The sequence below is a fragment of the Somniosus microcephalus genome, chromosome 8 (assembly GCF_052327205.1).
Source record: "Somniosus microcephalus isolate GS21.2 chromosome 8, FLI_Smic_1.0, whole genome shotgun sequence".
NCBI classification, from domain to species: Eukaryota; Metazoa; Chordata; class Chondrichthyes; order Squaliformes; family Somniosidae; genus Somniosus; species Somniosus microcephalus.
The window spans coordinates 127,593,653-127,612,088 of record NC_140994.1 but is presented as its reverse complement, the minus strand read 5'-3'; the positions used below and the strand labels follow the sequence as shown (position 1 = coordinate 127,612,088).

General features: G+C 43.3%; 1 protein-coding gene across 2 annotated transcripts in view; it reads right to left on the bottom strand.

Annotated features, from left to right (window-relative positions):
* LOC147113778 (clathrin interactor 1-like) overlaps positions 1-18,436 on the bottom strand; it is a 202,016-nt gene that overhangs the window by 12,872 nt on the left and 170,708 nt on the right. For both annotated transcript variants that reach the window (XM_085995101.1, XM_085995102.1), the window contains 2 exons: positions 15,054-15,134; positions 2,175-2,440 (listed from right to left, as the gene is read on the bottom strand). In XM_085995101.1, coding sequence (XP_085851227.1) covers positions 2,175-2,440; positions 15,054-15,134 — 347 coding nt within the window. The remainder of the gene's footprint in view (positions 1-2,174; positions 2,441-15,053; positions 15,135-18,436) is intronic.

Here is an 18,436-nt window from a genome sequence, read left to right as displayed (position 1 = left end):
TTGTAAGAGGCAGGAAAGATAAAATGTTGCAAATGGGAGTGGCAAAAATCATACTGCATGAAAAATGGGGGCAGGGATAATTATCTGAAATTGTTGAACTCAATGTTGAGTCCGGCAGGCTGCAAAGCGCCCAATCGAAAGATGAGGTGCTGTTCCTCGAGCTTACGTTGAGCTTCATTGGAACAATGCAATAGCCCGAGGACAGAGAGATCAGAGTGGGAGTGAAGCGGTGAATTAAAGTGACAGGCGACCAGAAGCTCAGGGTCACCCTTACGGACTGAACGGAGGTGTTCCGCAAAGCGGTCGCCCAATCTGCGTTTGGTCTCCCCAATGTAGAGGAGACCGCATCGTGAGCAGCGAATACAGTATATTAAATTGCAAGAAGATACTGTATTCGCTGTTTCACCTGGAAGGGGTGTTTGGGGCCCTGGACAGTGGGAAGGGAGGAGGTAAAAGGGCATGTGTTGCATCTCCTGCGCTTGGCTGTTTCACCGACTCCCACAGCTACCTGGACTACACTTCCTCCCACCCCGCTTCCTGTAAGGACTCTATTCCATTCTCCCAGTTTCTCCGTCTCCGCCGCGTCTGTTCGGACGATGCCACCTTCCATACTAGTGCTTCTGACATGTCTTCCTTTTTCCTCAATTGAGGATTCCCCTCTACCGTGGTTGACACGGCCCTTGACCGTGTCCGTTCTATTTCCCGCACTTCTGCTCTCACCCCTGCCCCTCCCTCCCAGAACCACGATAGGGTTCCCCTTGTCCTCACCTTTCACCCCACCAGCATCCACATTCAACGGATCATCCTCCGCCATTTCCGCCACCTCCAACGTGATCCCACCACCAAACACATCTTCCCCTCCCCTCCCCTTTCAGCATTCCGAAGGGACTGCTCCCTCCGCGACACCCTGGTCCACTCCTCAATCACCCCCAACAGCCCTGCTCCTTCACCTGCACCTTCCCGTGCAAGCGCAGGAGATGCAACACATGCCCTTTTACCTCCTCCCTTCCCACTATCCAGGGCCCCAAACACCCCTTCCAGGTGAAACAGCGATTTACTTGTACTTCTTGCAATTTAATATACTGTATTCGCTGCTCACGATGCGGTCTCCTCTACATTGGGGAGACCAAACGCAGATTGGGCGACCGCTTTGCGGAACACCTCCGTTCAGTCCGTACGGGTGACCCTGAGCTTCCGGTCGCCTGTCACTTTGATTCACCGCTTCACTCCCACTCTGATCTCTCTGTCCTCGGCCTATTACATTGTTCCAATGAAGCTCAACGTAAGCTCGAGGAACAGCACCTCATCTTTCGATTGGGCACTTTGCAGCCTGCCGGACTCAACATTCAGTTCAACAATTTCAGATAATTATCCCTGCCCCCATTTTTCATGCAGTATGATTTTTGCCACTCCCATTTGCAACATTTTATCTTTCCTGCCTCTTACAAAAGTACAGGATATTCTTTCTATTTCTTCCTCCTCTCCTAAACCCCCCCCCCCCCCCCGCCTCGCTGTCTCTGCACCTGCTTAATATCTGTTACATCTCCAGCTTTTTCCAGTTCTGATGAAGGGTCCCAGACCTGAAACGTTAACTCTGTTTCTCTCTCCACGGATGCTGCCTGGCCTGCTGAGTATTTCCAGCATTTTCTGTTGTTATTGCAAACCCTGCTAAATGTACTGTCCCACGTAGCATTAAGCCATACAGACTAGAAGGTCCTAGGATTGGAAAGGCAAAATCTGTAACTGTATTGAAAACAGAAAATGTTGGAAATTCACACTAGGTCCAGCAATCTCTGAAAGAGAAAAGGTTAACCTTTCAGGTGGACATCCTTCATTAGAACTGGGTAACATCAACAGCCAAGACATAACTCGTCTTTTCTCTTTACATGTGCTGACAGATCTGCTCTGTACATCCAGCATTTTCTGTTTTCCCTTCAGATCTCTCCAATTTTTTATCTCTAAGTATCGTTGGATATTTCTCAGCTCAAAACGTTAACATGCCCACCATTACACTTCACTTCAAGTGACAGCACTTCAAGCAGAGCTGGCAACCAACACTCCACTGAACTGCAGTCCGTGACATTTCATATCTAACATAAAAAATAAATCGGGCCTGGACAGCCAAGCTCTAACCTATATACGATACTAACTCCTGGTCACAAACATGCACCCACCTGGGATCTGGATATGGACATACTGGTACCAGTGACAGCTACGGTGTTGGCAGCTGACATAGCAAAGTTCATGCTCTGGGATGAGGTCATGGTTGACTGCAAACCAGTCGTCATATCGAACAGCTCCATGGCAGCCGGAGGTGGTTGGACAGGGGCATGCTGCATGTTGTTGTAAAGGTCCCCACTTGACATGCCGGCCTGGTTGGACTGAACTTGGTTGAAGGTACTCCATTCACCAAAATCGGCGTTCCCACTAGTCGGTGTGCCTGCAAGTAAGGGGGCAACGGTGAATGAAATAAGCAGTGTGCAATGAACCAGAATCAATGCAGCCCCGACATACTCAGCTCATATTTATAGATAGCATCTCATCTGAATCATCCCTTCTCCTTTTGCATATTTTCATCAGTTTTAGCAAGGTACACAAAAATACTATATTAAATCGGATATAAACCGCACTTACCCCCCAAAAAAAAAGTTTACGTTGGGGACGTGGCTTATATACAAGTTAATTTTTCCCCCCTCAAGTTTGGGGTGCAACCAATGACTGGAAAAATTATTTCTTCTTAATTTCAAATATGTCAGTAATTTCTACATGATCTCTTATTCGACATGGTAGACTTTGTAAGAACTTATAGCTATATTTTGTTTGTGAATTAAGGGTCAAATCTCCTTTATATCTAAGCTGACAGTTCAGTGCAGTAGTGCGTGAATGCCGCACTGTCTGAAGTACCGTTCTTCAGACGAGACATTAAACGGAGACCTTGTCCGCCTGTGCTTGTAGACATTAAGGATCCGAGAGTCATGTCAAAATTTGAAGAGGAGCAGCAAGTTCTCCCCGTGTCCTAACATTTCTCTCTCAACCAACACCACCAAGGACAGATTATAATTGGTCATTCATCTAATTTTCTGTTTGGGGGAGCTTGCTGTGCATAAAATGGTTGCCAAGCGGCCCATATAACTACAGTCATTGCAATGCAAAGTATGTATATGAAGTGGGCCGAAATGCTTGAGGCACATGATCAGGATGCTCTGTGAAAACAAAATTGAAGTTAAAATTAAAAGGATAAAGAGAGGAGCAAGAGAACAGAAAGAAAAAAGGATGACAGAGCAAGTAAAGAAAATGTTTAAATATTTTAATGTAAAATTGTGTTTTGAGTGTGATCAGGATTAACATTACAGTAACGAGAGCTATTCCTGTTAATATTATTACAAAAGGCACTCAATGTTTCTGCAATGCTGAAATAAACAGAACTAGTTGGCCTGGGTGAGAGAAATTTCCATGATGCTCCCAGAGTTCAGTAAAATTTGATCTAGACTCAGCAAAGTAGCCCTGGCTGTAAACTGGCAGCAAATAGGATTTCAAAGAAATCCAGCTAACTTATATATAAAAAAAAGCCCACTTGCACTGTTTGTCAGAATCATTTTGCTTCAGATCCCAAGACTTCGTTCCCATATAATAAGTTAAACTGCTGTTCATTTTACTAACAGCTGCAGAAAGGGCAGGCCTTAACCATCCACCCATTTAGTAAAAGCTAAGGGCATAGCTAGTAAATTTATCAAAAATGAAAACAGCATCTGCTACCCATCATCATTTCCTGACAGTATATTTTAGGTGAAACTGAACCCCGACAATCTTCTCACCATATCTTCCTCTCAAAAATAAATGCTCACAGTAGACAAAGCTCTAGGGTTGTATCCAAGGGGTCGTTGTCCCTCTGACAAGCCAATTCAGTCGTCACCAAATGTCCACCCTTTTCGCAGACTTTTCGGTGTCACTGGGTTGTCAGCATGTACAAAAGCCTTGGCTGATATTTTGTTTTATCCTCCGTAATCCGGGAACACAGTCCTATTGTAACAGCCAAAGCAGTGCCAAGGGAGTTTGATTAAGTGAGCATGGGCCAGGAATGGGATCTTTCTAGTATGTCTCAGTACCGTACCCAGAGGTACATTTACTCATGTAGGCATCAGGAAGGTCTCAAACAAGACCTTTCTTTGTTTTTTGGAAGGGGGTGCTTGGGGGAGGGAGGAGGAGAAAAGAGAGAGAGCAGGAAAGAAGAGGGAATAGAATGCAGCTTAGGTAGAAGTAAATATTTGATTTATTTCAGCACCATTAACAACTTGAAAAAAAAAACAAGTGGAACCTCTGTTACCTGAACTCCAATTATCCACCGCCCTGATTATCCACCACGGTTTTGTAGGATGAAGGCTTAAAAAAATGCCAGAACCCCATAATATTTCTAGTTATTTAGATTGCCTTTGTCTTATCCTGTGTCAAGTGTTGTACTGTTCATCCAGGAATAAAATTTGAGGACTCCTAATTATTTGTCAATTTCCACAATGGAGGCACACCAAACTTAACTGAACAAGAAAGGCCACATGCTGTTCATTTATAGATGCATTAGTTAGCGTCCACAGCTGCTGGTTAAAAATGGTTCTGCTTCAGGTAGTTTCAGATTTTAAACAGTCTGCTGACTGCAACGAGTCTACGTGAAATGAGTTTGGGTGGTCTCAATCCAATTCTCAGTGGAAATATCCCACAGCTCAATATGGTCCTTAATTTGGCGTAACATCCCTGGATGGGAAATGTTAAAGTACCACAGTGATTCAGTGGAGGGGGGTGGGGCTCTGGCTCATGATTAAATTATAGAAGTTTACAGCGCAGGAGGCCATTCAGCCCACTGTGTCTGTGTTAGCTCTTTGCTAGAGCACTCTTCCCCCCCAGCCCTGTACATTCCTTTGCTTCAAATACTTTTCCCTTAAAAGATGCAATGATCTCCACCTTAACCACTTCCTGTGGCAAAGTATTACCATGGTTCCAAAAAAAAATCTTGAAATCTCTTGCTTCACACTTTTTTTGCATTTGTATTTGGGGTGTGGGTGACACTGGTTAGGCAGTTTATTGCTCATTTCTTTTAGCCCTTAGGGCAAGAACCAACCACTTAGAGTGTGATTGAAGTCATGTGAAATAATCTTCCTCTATTTATTTTTTCTGCTGAATGGTTTAATTCAGACTTACTGCATTTGGTTAGATTTAAATGGACACTAGGAGGGAGGGGAGGAGGTGCGGGGGAGAATGGCTCTAGTTTCTATAAGTTGTAAAATCATAAACATATTCTTTTTGAAAGTATTTATGACATTGGAACCAATAATATGTTTGGTGCTTATATCACTGAGGCACATTGGGCGGCAGCTCCCCGCACTTTGAGCGCTGAAGTCTGTTCAAAACACTGTTCATCTGCAGCACTGCAATGCGCTCTCAAAGCATCTGTGGCGTTGAAAAAAAGACTTGCATTTATATAGCGCCTTTCACGACCACCGGACGTCTCCAAGCGCTTTACAGCCAATGAAGTACTTTTGAAGTGGAGTCACTGTTGTAATGTGGGAAATGTGGCAGCCAATTTGCGCTCAGCAAGGTCCCACAAACAGCAATGTGATAAATGACCAGATAATCTGCTTTTGTTATGTTGGTTGAGGAATTCACATTGGCCAGGACACCGGGGATAACTCCCCTGCTCTTCTTCGAAATAGTGCCATGGGTTTTTTTTTACGTCTACCTGAGAGCGCAGACGGGGCCTCGGTTAAACGTCTCATCCGAAAGACGGCACCTCCGACAGTGCAGCACTCCCTCAGCACTGCACTGGAGTGTCAGCACACCTTTTTCTTACTTGTTCTTGGGCTGTGAACGACAGTATTTATTGCCCCGAGGGCATTGAGTCAACTACATAATGTGAAGCTGGAGTCACATGTAGACCAATCCAGACAGGAGTGGGAAATAGTCCCACTATTGAGACAGAGTTTTACTCTGGATCTGCATCAGACACTGGATGCTGGGAATAGAAAGTGTTCCACTTCCCAGCACCAACATCCCTCACCTTGATGAGCACAACAAAGGTCATTAAAAAAACAATTTACAAAATATACTTAAAGAATACAGTTGTTTGAGAACCCTAAACCATGAGATCAACCTGAGGGGAAAGATCTTTATGAAACGACTGTGGAACCAAAAGATTTCATCCGAGAACCTTGTGGATTTCTCATCAAAAGGCAATTACCAGGTGCTTGAAATGAACGTCCCATTACCCAGCACGACCATCTCTTACCTTGATGCATACAAAATTCACACAAAAAATTCACAATAAATGCCCTCTTTCAAATCAGCAGGTATTATTCTGCTTCACTAACATCACAACCTGCTGTCTATCCCAGAGTGAAGAGCAGAGCTTCCTGTGGTCGTTACACTCCTTCACAGCACTTGGTCTCATCAGCAGCACAACAGTGATGCAGTAAGTTATTGATATAATTAAATTCATCAGTACACAATTATATGAAATAATAGTTGATGTGGAGGGATATTGAGTCTATTCTGTTATTCATAACGCTCCCTTCATAATATCACAGCCCGAGCTGAAAGAAGTCAAGAACCATCGTCAGATTAGGGTACAGCTTTTGAGAGTTCATACAGACATCTGCAAAAGCACCTCCCTTTACCCTGAGTGTCTCTCAATACCACCTCTCCAGATAGAAGCATCTTGAACAAGAATAATGTGAAGTGGGTGGGGGGGGCAAATACAATTTTGATGATAGTGTGTCATCCTCGACTTTATTCCAATGTATGAAAACTTTTTTTGGGAACACTTTTGTAAATTTCTGACCGACACCCTTCAACAGAGTTCAAGAGTCGGTCAGTTTTTTGTAGAAATATGTAAACATGAAAGACGAGAGATTGTTTGGCAAAGTTATGGCACAGATCAGTTATACAGGCTACTCCTCTTCATTTAAATTCACTTCATTTAAATAATCCCATCATTCAATTTTTTGTAAGCACTGCATTTCCACTTTGCTGTGTTATTTCCGTTGATTGGATAAATAGTTTTTTAAAGGCCAAAACTGACTTCAAATTATTAGTAGACTGTATGCCTGGTGTAATACATGGGCTCCCAGTCCAGCAACACTTCAATCTTAAAATTCTCATCCTTATTTTCAAATCCCTCCATGACCTTGCCCCTCCCTATCTCTAACCTCCTCCAGCTCTACAGCCCTCAGAGATATCTGCGCTTCTCGAATTCTGGCCTCTTGCGCATCCCCAATGTGCATCACTCCACCATTAGTGGCCCTCCTCCTTTAAGACCACACAAACTGACACACTGATACACACACTGACGAGGAATCATGAAAAGGAACCCTAGAGGATTTCACCCCCACCCCTCACCCCCGATCCTGGTCCAGGGCACTGCTATCAATTGTAATGTCTCGACTGCTAGCCCAACTGAGATTACCTAACCCAGCATGGGGATCAAATCTAGAGACTCACTGCTCTATAGAGCGCAGGACCACACGGAGTGGTCCCTTGTCCCAATTGGCCTGTTTGGGGGCTTGGAAACAGAGGGGTGCAGAGGGACAGAGAAGCTCAGATACCCCTTTCTCACCATGATACTGAATCTATAGTTGATCAGGCTAAATGTCCCCATTTCACTGGGTTGAGACTCAGAGACTAATAGGACAAATAAGTCAGTTTTGAGCTGTCTTTGCCTGTATTAATTTAGAAGCTGTACAGCAATGGTAATAGCCCCTTCGGAAATCATTTCTCAAAGAAGATTAATCATTGCTGAACAGTTTCAGTCCCTTTAGAAATCATTTTTCAAATTTGATTAATCCTTTTATAACACTTACGGTCCCTCTAGAAATAACATTCAACCCAGATTAATCATTTTTGAATGGTTATGAGACCTTAAAAGCATTTAGGTTATATAAACCTATTACAGGTATCTGCGTCGAGTAGCATTTAAAAGTATGTACATATAACTGGATAAAATGAGCACATGTAAATCAACTTCCTGAGACTACTAATTATTATATATTTTTAAAACTCTCAAAACCAGGTTCTTAATAAGTACTGACAAGCACCATATGCAGAAGTATTCATGGACTTCTGAATCCCCTTCCCCCCCCCGCACCCACTACCCTTCCATTCCCCTCCCCATCAATTTGAACGTCAAGCAAAACCACCTCTGAACTGCTGCTGTAGGATTTGTTTTTTTTGAAGCTGTATTTAAAGGTATGAGTAACTAGTCAAAAGTAGGACTTAGCCCTTCTAAATGGTGCTAGGTTCATTAATCTCTTACTATATGCTGCCAGGCTCTGCTCAATTGGGTTATACACAGAATTACTACTTATAATCTAATGTTGCAGAATGAATTGAAAGCCTAAGACTAGATCATTCCCAGTATCTGGATTTACTGCCACCTTTCACAAGTACAAATGATGCTCTGTAATGCTTTATAAACTCAAGCCGTGGAACTTTAAAGCTGCAGTGTGCAATGGGTACATTTAGTAGAAGAGTAAATTGCAATATTTTTATAGCTGGTTTCTAAAGGAAGTTTTATTTTTGATGAACTGTGTAAAATCTTAGCTCTGAATCAGTGAAAATCTCAATGAATGCAGTGATAATAAAGAGATATTCATGATTAGCAAGATCATCAAGTGCATTTGTGGTAATTTTATTAAAAATGCTATTATTGTCACTTCTCAGAATAATCTCTAGAAACTACTTCTGGCACACAACAGCTGGCATTTAACATGGAACAGCAATGGGGAACAGTCAATTAGACCAGGCGGCCCCTGATTCAATCACTTTAGTTGAGTTCGCTGGTAACTCCCCCAGGGGCATGGCAACTACCTTAGTGCCCCTAATCTACAGAGAGGAAAATCAGACGAGGCTCCTACTCCTGATCATTGCCCAGTGACCACTGCTGGAAGTGCATGTATGTGGACAGCTTATGCAGAAAAAAATTGGGCCTGGCTATGATGCTCCCCATAGTCAAAGAGTTTGCTGACTGGACCCATATGAAAAACAACCACGCGAGTGAGATACAGGAGGGATTTCAGTGCCTGCCCATGGAACTATAGCCCCGGAAGAGTCAGCAGCTACAGGAGAGGGGGAAAACATGGGGAGAAAATTGGTTAAATATAGGATCCATATTAGAAAATACACATGTAAACATATTCTAGTACTGATCCAAAAACAATTCACTGCGCTGTGAAAATACTTAACTGAGGTAGCATTACACACTTATGCAGTACTGAGGGAGTGCTGCATTGTTGGAGGTACTTTCCTTCAGATTAGTTGTTAAACTGTGGCCCAATTTGCCTGTTCCTGTGGGTGTTAATATCCCCAAGTTCTTCCAGTGTCCTGCCAAACATTCTCCCTTAGACAATACCGATAAAACAAGCTAACTGTAACCTTATTGCCATTTGTGGAACTTTGCTGTATGCAAAATGACTGCCATGCTTACGCATATAATTGCACATTACAATTCAGTGCGTTTGAAGCTCTGTGGGGTGTGTTGAAAAGTGTGGTAACCTGTTATACAAGCGCAAGTGTTTATGCTTTTAAATGGCATTTCAAACCTACTAAAAACTGTCTGAAATCTCAGTTGCAGTACTGAAATATAGGTGTGTGGTGTAATAAGCTACACATTTCCTTGTCACACTCCTACATTCAAACTAACAGGGTGGGGGTGAAGCAAGAGAGGAGTCACATCACACTGTTGCTTTCCAGAGTCACATCAGAATTTGGAGTTATAATGTCACTTTTGCAGAGAGCGAGTAGAGAGGCGGAGAAGTTTAGGGAGGGAATTCCAGAGCTTAGGGCCAAGGCAGCTGAAAGCACAGCCGCCAATGGTGGAGCAATTAAAATTGGGAATGCACAAGATGCCAGATTTAGAGGAGCGCAGAGATCTTGAAGGTTTGTCAGGCTGAACGAGGTTACAAAGATTGGAAGGGGCAAGGCCATGGAAGGATTTGAAAACAAAGATGAGGATTTTAAAATTGAGGAGTTGCCGGACCAGGAGCCAGTATAGGTCAGCAAGCACAGGCGCGATGAGTGAATGAGACTTGGTGCAACTTAAAATACGGACAGCAGAGTTTTGGATGAGCACAAGTTTACGTAGGGTGGAAGATGAGAGGCCGGTAGGACATTGGAATAGTCAATAGAGGTAACAAAGGCATGGCAGATGGAATATAATGTGGATAAATGTGAAGTTATCCACATTGGTAGAAAAAACAGAAAGGCTGAGTATTTCCTAAATGATGAAATATTGGGGAATGCAGATGCTCAAAGGGACCTGGGTGTCCTTGTACATGAGTCACTGAAAGTGAATGTGCAGGTGCAGCAAGCCATTAGGAAGGCAAATGGTATGCTGGCCTTCATTACAAGAGGATTTGAGTACAGTTATATAGGGTTTTGGTGAGACCACACCTGGAGTCGCGTGTACAATTTTGGTCTTCTTACCCAAGGAAAGATATACTTGCCATAGAAGGAGTGCAACGAAGGTTGACGAGATTGATTCCTGGGATGGCAGGACTGTCATATGAGAAGAGACTGTGTAAACTAGGCCTGTATTCTCTTGAATTCAGAAGAATGAGGGGGGATTTCATTGAAGCATACAAAATTATTACAGGGCTTGATAGGGTGGATGCTGGGATAATGTGTCCCTTGGCTGGGGAGTCTAGAACCAGGGGCCACAGCCTCAGGATAAAGGATAGGCCATTCAGGACTGAGATGAGAAGAAATTTCTTCACACACAGGGTGGTGAATCTTTGGAATTCTCTACCCCAGAGGGCTGTGGAGGCTCAGTCATTGGGTATATTCAAAACAGAAGTCGATAGATTTCTGACTAGTAAGGGCATCAAGGGATATGGCGATAGGGCCGGTGAATAGAGTTGAGGCAGAAGATTAGCCATGATCTCATTGAATGGTGGAGCAGGCTCGAAGGGCCAAATGGCCTACTCCTGCTCCTATTTCTTATGTTCTTATGGATGAGGGTTTCAGCAGCAGATGAACTGAGGCAGGGTCGGAGTAGGGCAATGTTACGGAAGTAGAGTAGGCAGTCTTGGTGATGCCGTGGATATGTGGTCGGAAGCTCATCTCAGGGTCACACACAACACCAAGGTTGTGAACGGTCTGGCTCAGCTTCAGACAGTTGCCAGGGAGAGTGATGGAAACGGTGGTCACGGAATGGAGTTTGTGGCAGGGACCAAAGACAATGGTCTTCCCAATAGTCAGGCTTCCCAATATTTAGTAGCACACAATGTATTATTCTGCTGCTAAGGTGGAGCTATGTTCCTTTAAGGCCATTGTTTCTAAATGTTATAAAGTAAATGCACCGTCAGTTCAGAGATTAATTGTTGTTTGACAAGGGAACTGTGGAACGGTACATGTTGGAAAATGCTTGTACATTCAGACTAAATTTTACACCGAGCATTAAATGATTGCCTTTCTTGTTTATTTGTTTTGTCTTAATTTTTCTTAATGTCACTTAACAAAAGAAATAGGAGCAGGAGTAGGCCATTAGGCCCCTCGAGCCTACTCTGCCATTCAATAAGATCATGGCTGATCTTCTATCTCATCGCCACTTTCCTGCACTATCCCCATATCCCTTGATTCCCTTAATATTCAAAAATCTATCGATCTCTGTCTTGCATATACTCAACGACTGAGCCTCCACAGCCCTCTGGGGTAGAGAATTCCAAAGATTCGCCACCCTCTGAAGAAATTTCTCATCTCAGTCCTAAATGGCCGACCCCTTATTCTGAGACTGTGACCCCTGGTTCTAGACTCCCCAGCCAGGGGAAACATCCTCCCTGCATCTACCCTGTCAGAATTTTGTATGTTTCAATGAGATCACCTCTCATTCTTCTAAACTCCAGAGAATATAGGCCTAGTCTACTCAATCTGTCCTCATAGGACAATCCCCCCATCCCAGGAACCAGTCCGGTGAACCTTTGTTGCACTCCCTCTATGGCAAGTATATCTTTCCTTAGGTAAGGAGACCAAAACTGTATACAATACTCCAGGTGTGGTCTCACCAGGGCCCTATATAATTGCAATAAGATGTCTTTACTCTTGTACATAAATCCTCTTGTAATAAAGGCCAACATACCATTTGCTTTCCTAATTACTTGTTGTACCTGCATGTTAACTTTCAGTGATTCGTATACAAGGAATGTATAAAAGGGGGGCACGGTGGCATAGTGGTTAGCACTGTTGCCTCACAGCGCCAGGGACCCGGGTTCAAATCTGGCCTCGGGCGACTGTCTGTGTGGAGTTTGTACATTCTCCCTGTGTCTGCGTGGGTTTCCTCCGGGTGCTCCGGTTTCCTCCCACAGTCCAAAGATGTGCAGGTTAGGTTGATTTGGCTATGATAAATTGACCCTTAGTGTTAGGGGATTAAATACACGGGGATAGGGTCAGTGCAGGCTCGATGGGCCGAAATGGCCTCTATCTGCACTGTAGATTCTGTGATCTGTGACACCCAGGTCCCTCTGAAGACCAACATTTCCCAATCTCTCACCATTTAAAAAATACTCTGCTTTTCTATTTTTCCTACCAAGTGGATAACTTCACATTTCTCCACATTATATTCCATTTGCCATGTTCTTGCCCACTCACTTAGCCTGTCTATATTCCCCTTGAAGCCTCCTTGCATCCTCCTCACAACTTACATTCCCACCCAGCTTTGTATCATCAGAAAACTTGGATATATTACATTTGGTCCACTCATCCAAATCATTGATATAGATTGTGAATAGCTGAGGCCCAAGCACTGATCCTTGCGGTACCCCACTAGTTACAGCCTGCCATCACGAAAATGGCCCGTTTATTCCTACGCTCTGTTTTCTGTCCATTAACCAATCTTCAATCCATGCTAGTATATTACCCCCAATCCCATGAGCCCTAATTTTGTTTAATAACCTTGTGTTTTTTGTTTTTTTTATTCGCTTATGGGATGTGGGCGTCGCTGGCAAGGCCAGCATTTATTGCCCATCCCTAGTTGCCCTCGAGAAGGTGGTGGTGAGCTGCCTTCTTGAACCGCTGCAGTCCATGTGGTGAAGGTACTCCCAAAGCGCTGTTAGGGAGGGTGTTCCAGGATTTTGACCCAGCGACGATGAAGGATCAGCGATATACTTCTAAGTCAGGATGGTGTGTGACTTGGAGGGGACTTTGGAGGTGGTGGTGTTCCCTTGCGCCTGCTGCCCTTGTCCTTCTAGGTGGAAGAGGTTGCGGGTTTGGGAGGTGCTGCCGAAGAAGCCTTGGCGAGTTGCTGCAGTACATCTTGTAGATGGTACACACTGCAGCCACGGTACGCCGGTGGTGGCAGGAGTGAATGTTTAAGGTGGTGGATGGGGTGCCAAACGGGCGGCTTTCTCCTGGATGGTGTCTAGCTTCTTGAGTGTTGTTGCAGCTGCACTCATCCAGGCAAGTGGAGAGTATTCCATCACACTCCTTACTTGTGCCTCGTAGATGGTGGAAAGGCTTTGGGGAGTCAGAAGGTGAGACACTCGCCACAGAATACCTAGCTTCTGACCTACTCTTGTTGCCACAGTATTTATGTGGTTGGTCCAGTTAAGCTTCTGGTCAATGGTGATTCCCAGGATGTTGATGGTGGGGGATTCGGTGATGGTAATGCCGTTGAATGTCATGGGGCGATGGTTAGACTCCTTGTGTGGCACCTTATCGAATGCCTTCTGAAAATCCAAATACACCACATCCACTGGTTTCCCCCTTATCTATTCTGCTAGTTACAACCTCAAAAAACTGATTTGTCAAACATGATTTCCCTTTCATAAATCTGTGTTGACTCTGCCCAATCGTATTATTATTTTCTAAGTGCCCTGTTACCATATCCTTTATAATAGATTCTAGCATTTTCCCTACTACTGATGTCAGGCTAACTGGTCTGTAGTTCCCCGTTTTCTCTCTCCCTCCTTTCTTAAATAGTGGGGTTACATTTGCTACCTTCCAATCCACGGGAACAGTTCTAGAATCTATGGAATTTTGGAAGATGTCAACCAATGCAGCCACTATCTCTATAGCCACCTTGTTCAAAACCAAAGGATGTAGTCAATCAGGTCCAGGAGATTTATCAACTTTCAGTCCCATTAATTTCTCCAGTACTACATCTGTAACAAAGCATGATGTCTGGAGCGTGACTGACAAAACGCAAACTAGATACTTAAAAAAGGGCCCATTTAGGTTAAATCAAATGTAACAAATAATGATTTGACCAGAGTTCAAACTAACGATGACAGAAACATCAGAAGCCATACAGACTAGAAGGTCCTGGGGTTCACAGCACATCAGTGAATTAATCTGTTTTACGCTGTGATTGTTAGGTTCTGCTTCTTCATTAAAACATTTTGCTTCAAACAGTAAGCCAGCTCTTCTAATGCATCACTGTGCATCAGTTGAAGATTTGATAAATTGGGAGAAGGGCAATGTCTTGTAAAGCCCTGAAACTTAACACCTGTTATTTGATATTAAAACATGGCAAATGGCCTCAAGACCCAAGAATAAGACATGAAAATCAATTAACTCAGCATCCATTATTAACAGCTCCTAAGAGCTTACACCTTTAAACATCTACAGCAACATCCTGTGCTACATTCTACAACATGGCAGGCTCCGCTGTTGTTTTCTATAATGGGTGTACGGAATAATTTAGTGAATTTGGCTACTGAGCATTTTCCTGGCTTTTGGAACAATTAGTGCAAAACTCTGACATTTTTCCTCACACAGTGTGAGCCTTGGTAAAGGGAATCAATGATTTTTTAAATTATCTCTCCCTCAAGAATTGTCTCTTTTCAACCTTGGTGGTCTTTTACACTCTGGTCCTTTTCCTTGAACCCAAATCTTCTCACTGATACACATGCCTGATTATTATTAAACACTGTACATCAGTTCAGACATGTATGGGATTGTACTCCTCCGATATACAGGGAACAAAATCATATTAACTCTCAGTAAGTGAATGGACCTGTAATTAAGCCTGCACACAGAAATCGTAAAAGTCAGATGGGATGATGAGAGCAATAACGTACCTGATGTCAAAGGAAAATTGCTCGGTGTTGTACCTGTTGAGGCAAAATCTGCAAATGCTTCAAATTGTTCAGGTGTCCCACCTATAAAGGCAAACAAAACAGTAACTTTGACACTTGCCAAATCAGTCTTAAAAAGGAATGCTTGTTCTGAATACTAATAAAATGAATTGTAGGGTATAGTCACTTCTGTGTTGTGTGCCTTTCTGACTCGAGTCCTGATCTGACTCTGTCCATTTGGGGAAGCTGTCTCACAGCGCTTGGGTTCAACAACACATGGAGTACGACTCCTGGGCACTTCACAAATTGGAGGGGGGGGTTTTCTTTTTAAAAATAAATAAATGCATCGAGTGTGAAGCCGTTTCTTTTCCACACCCTCAAAGCGTTACAATTTACCAGTCAGAAGTGTAGTTCGGTACGAGTGTGTAAGCACATATATGCAGAGCTCTCTCCCAGTGAGGGTGTTACCTGCAGCCAGTGGCAGCCTGCTATCTGGGTATTGCCCATTGGGAATTGCAGTCTGAAGACCAGCACCACAGTATAATTACAGCCTCAAACAACCCTTCAGTAACTAGCTGCTTAAAGTAATCATTTGGGTTTTTTTGGACTTGAACCTACACAAAGATCTTGGAATGGTACTGGTTCTTAGAAGACCCCTGGATGGCCTTCCTTTACCTGGTTGCAGCTAAGTTCATCGTACAGTATATGGGAATTTAAATGTAGTTCCCTTTCCCTGATCAAATCTGGATATTACCTATACATAAATCAGTGATAGGTTCAGAAAATAAAAACAAACCCAGCCCCTAAGGCTAGTGTATAAAACCTATTAACACATTTATATATCATCTGTTATCTAACTAATCCCTAGTTTCCCCACTGAAAACAGTGGCATCAAGCATCAATCAAAACTCTACAGATTAATTGGGTTTTAACAGACCAGCTTTTACCCGTTTGACCATAATTACAATGAAAATTTTGAAATGTTTTCTATTTCAGGTAGTTTTAACCCTTGAACCGCTGGCAGGTCCAGGGAAGTATCAGTCTCCCTGCGCAGGTGAGGTTTTGGTGTCTTTTCAGCTTACACGATGAGGTACTGTCAGCCATGGCTTAGTTGGTAACACTCTCGTCTCAGAGTCAGAAGATTGTGGGTTCCAGTCCCACTGGAGCACAAAAATCTAGGCTGAAACTCCACTGCAATACAGAGGGAGTGCTGCACTGTTGGAGGTGGCATCTTTTGGATGAGATGTTAAATCAAGGCTCCCGGTCTGCTCTCTCAGGTGGGCGAAAAAGATCCCAGCGCACTTTTTCAAAGAGGAGCAGGAGCGTTCTCCCCGGTGTCCTGGCCAATATTTATCAATCAACATCACTAACACAGATTATCTGGTCATTATCACATTGCTGTTTGTGGGAGCTTGCTGTGCAGAAATTGGCTACCACATTTCCTTCATTACAACAGTGACTACACTTCAAAATTACTTCATTGGCTGTAAAGCACTTTAGGATGTCCTGAGGGCATGAAAGGCACTATATAAATGCAAGTCTTTCTTTCAAAATAAGCACAAAAAAACTTGATTAGAAATAAAACAAAAATGAGAATGGAGGGGAGGGAAAGGAAAGTTAAGGAACAGGGTAAACAGAATTGGAAAAAAAACTTTCACTTTCTGTTTTAAAGCGAATCTAACTTTTGTTTATCCCCGAAAAACTAAATGCTCAAACTCCATTTAATTCCCCTGGGTCTGACTATCTATTTGAGAGATTAGAGCATCTTTAAAAAAAGAGTTTTGATTGGCTCCACAGGTGTGTTTTCTTTGTCCAAAGTAGAAGATAGGCAACCAGATGTGCGGGTTAGGTTGATTGGCTATGATAAATTGACCCTTAGTGTTAGGGGGATTAAATACGTGGGGTTACGGGGATAGGGTGGGATATGTGTTGGTGTAGGGGTTACGGGGATCGGGTGGGATATGTGTCGGTGCAGGCTCGATGGGCCGAAATGGCCTCTATCTGCACTGTGGGATTTCTGTGATTGAAGAGGAAACCCATTTTGCGTACACGTGCATTACAAGTACAGGAAACTTTCTGGTATCCGGCACGGATGGGACCGACGTGTTGCCGGTTCATCAACAATTCCGGATAACCGAACGCTATAGTAAAAGATACGGAGCTCAGAGCTCCGTATAAAGCAACAAATTCTGTTGCAGCTTCAAAACAATCGGCACAAGTTGCAAGCGTCTCTGTAGCTTAGCAACAGCTTCAGCTACACCCTTGCACAGCAACAAATGGAGTAAAAAAAAGTAACTAAAAGTAAAAAAAAGTTACCTGAACAGACTCCTGAATTTTGCCGGTGGATAGAGCATTCCAGTTATTTAGGGGCCGGTTAATCAAAAGTTTCCTGTACACTTGATCAGTAAAACTCAAAAGGAACATTCCTTCGTATAAAGTCTTACGAACACTAAAATCTTTTCCAAAAGTACTTCAGTGGCTGTCGAGCGCTTTGGGACATCCTGAGGTCGTGAAAGATGCCATATAAATGCAAGTTCGTTCATTCATACAGCATTGTAGGAATGACTTAGCAGGACCCAATGACACCAATGCGCTGGTAAAACAAAACCTGGTGATCAATTCATAAAAACGTGGCATTTGCGATATTTAATTTTATACATAAAAATGTTGATGGGGCGGTCTATAGCGGTATATCATTAATGATGTTTCTTTTTAAATTCCAGTTTCCTCTCCCCCTCTCCTGACCCTTATTGGGATATGGGTTCCTCGATTCAATTAACCATTCTCATGCATGAGCCTAGATGGTGGGCATCAACAAGAGCATCATTCTGTACTCAGGAGACATCGACGCAAGTACACCTGCCAGGAAGAGTCACTGGATACCAATCAGGGTGGGAACTTTGGTTAATTTCCCCCTCCCAGTACAGAAGGGCTGGGGCTAAATGTAGCACCCAAACTGGTGCCCCAGCTGAGATCAGCTAACTCAGTGACTAGGAATCAAATCTGACATTGTATAGTCTATATGGCTTACAGACTAGAAGATGCCAGGCTTGATTCCTGGTCACTGGGCAGTGCATATACCCATTGGGGCACCATTAAGTACATGCTGAAGGCTTGCAATGTCAGTTGAACCTGGGAGGAATGTTGTGTCCCATTTGCTGTAATTAACACTACTGCTTCAGTACAGTAATTTGCTAAAGTTCCGTATTTTTTTTTTTTTTTTTTAAACAAAAAGCACTTTTCGTGTTGAAATGATGGAAAATTTGACAATGCATAGCCCAACTAATGAAACTTGCCTCTCCCCGCCCCCAAAACAATTTTCAGGATCATTTGTTTAGAAACGGTTTAAAACCTACACACACAATTATTAAACCATTTCTTTTGCA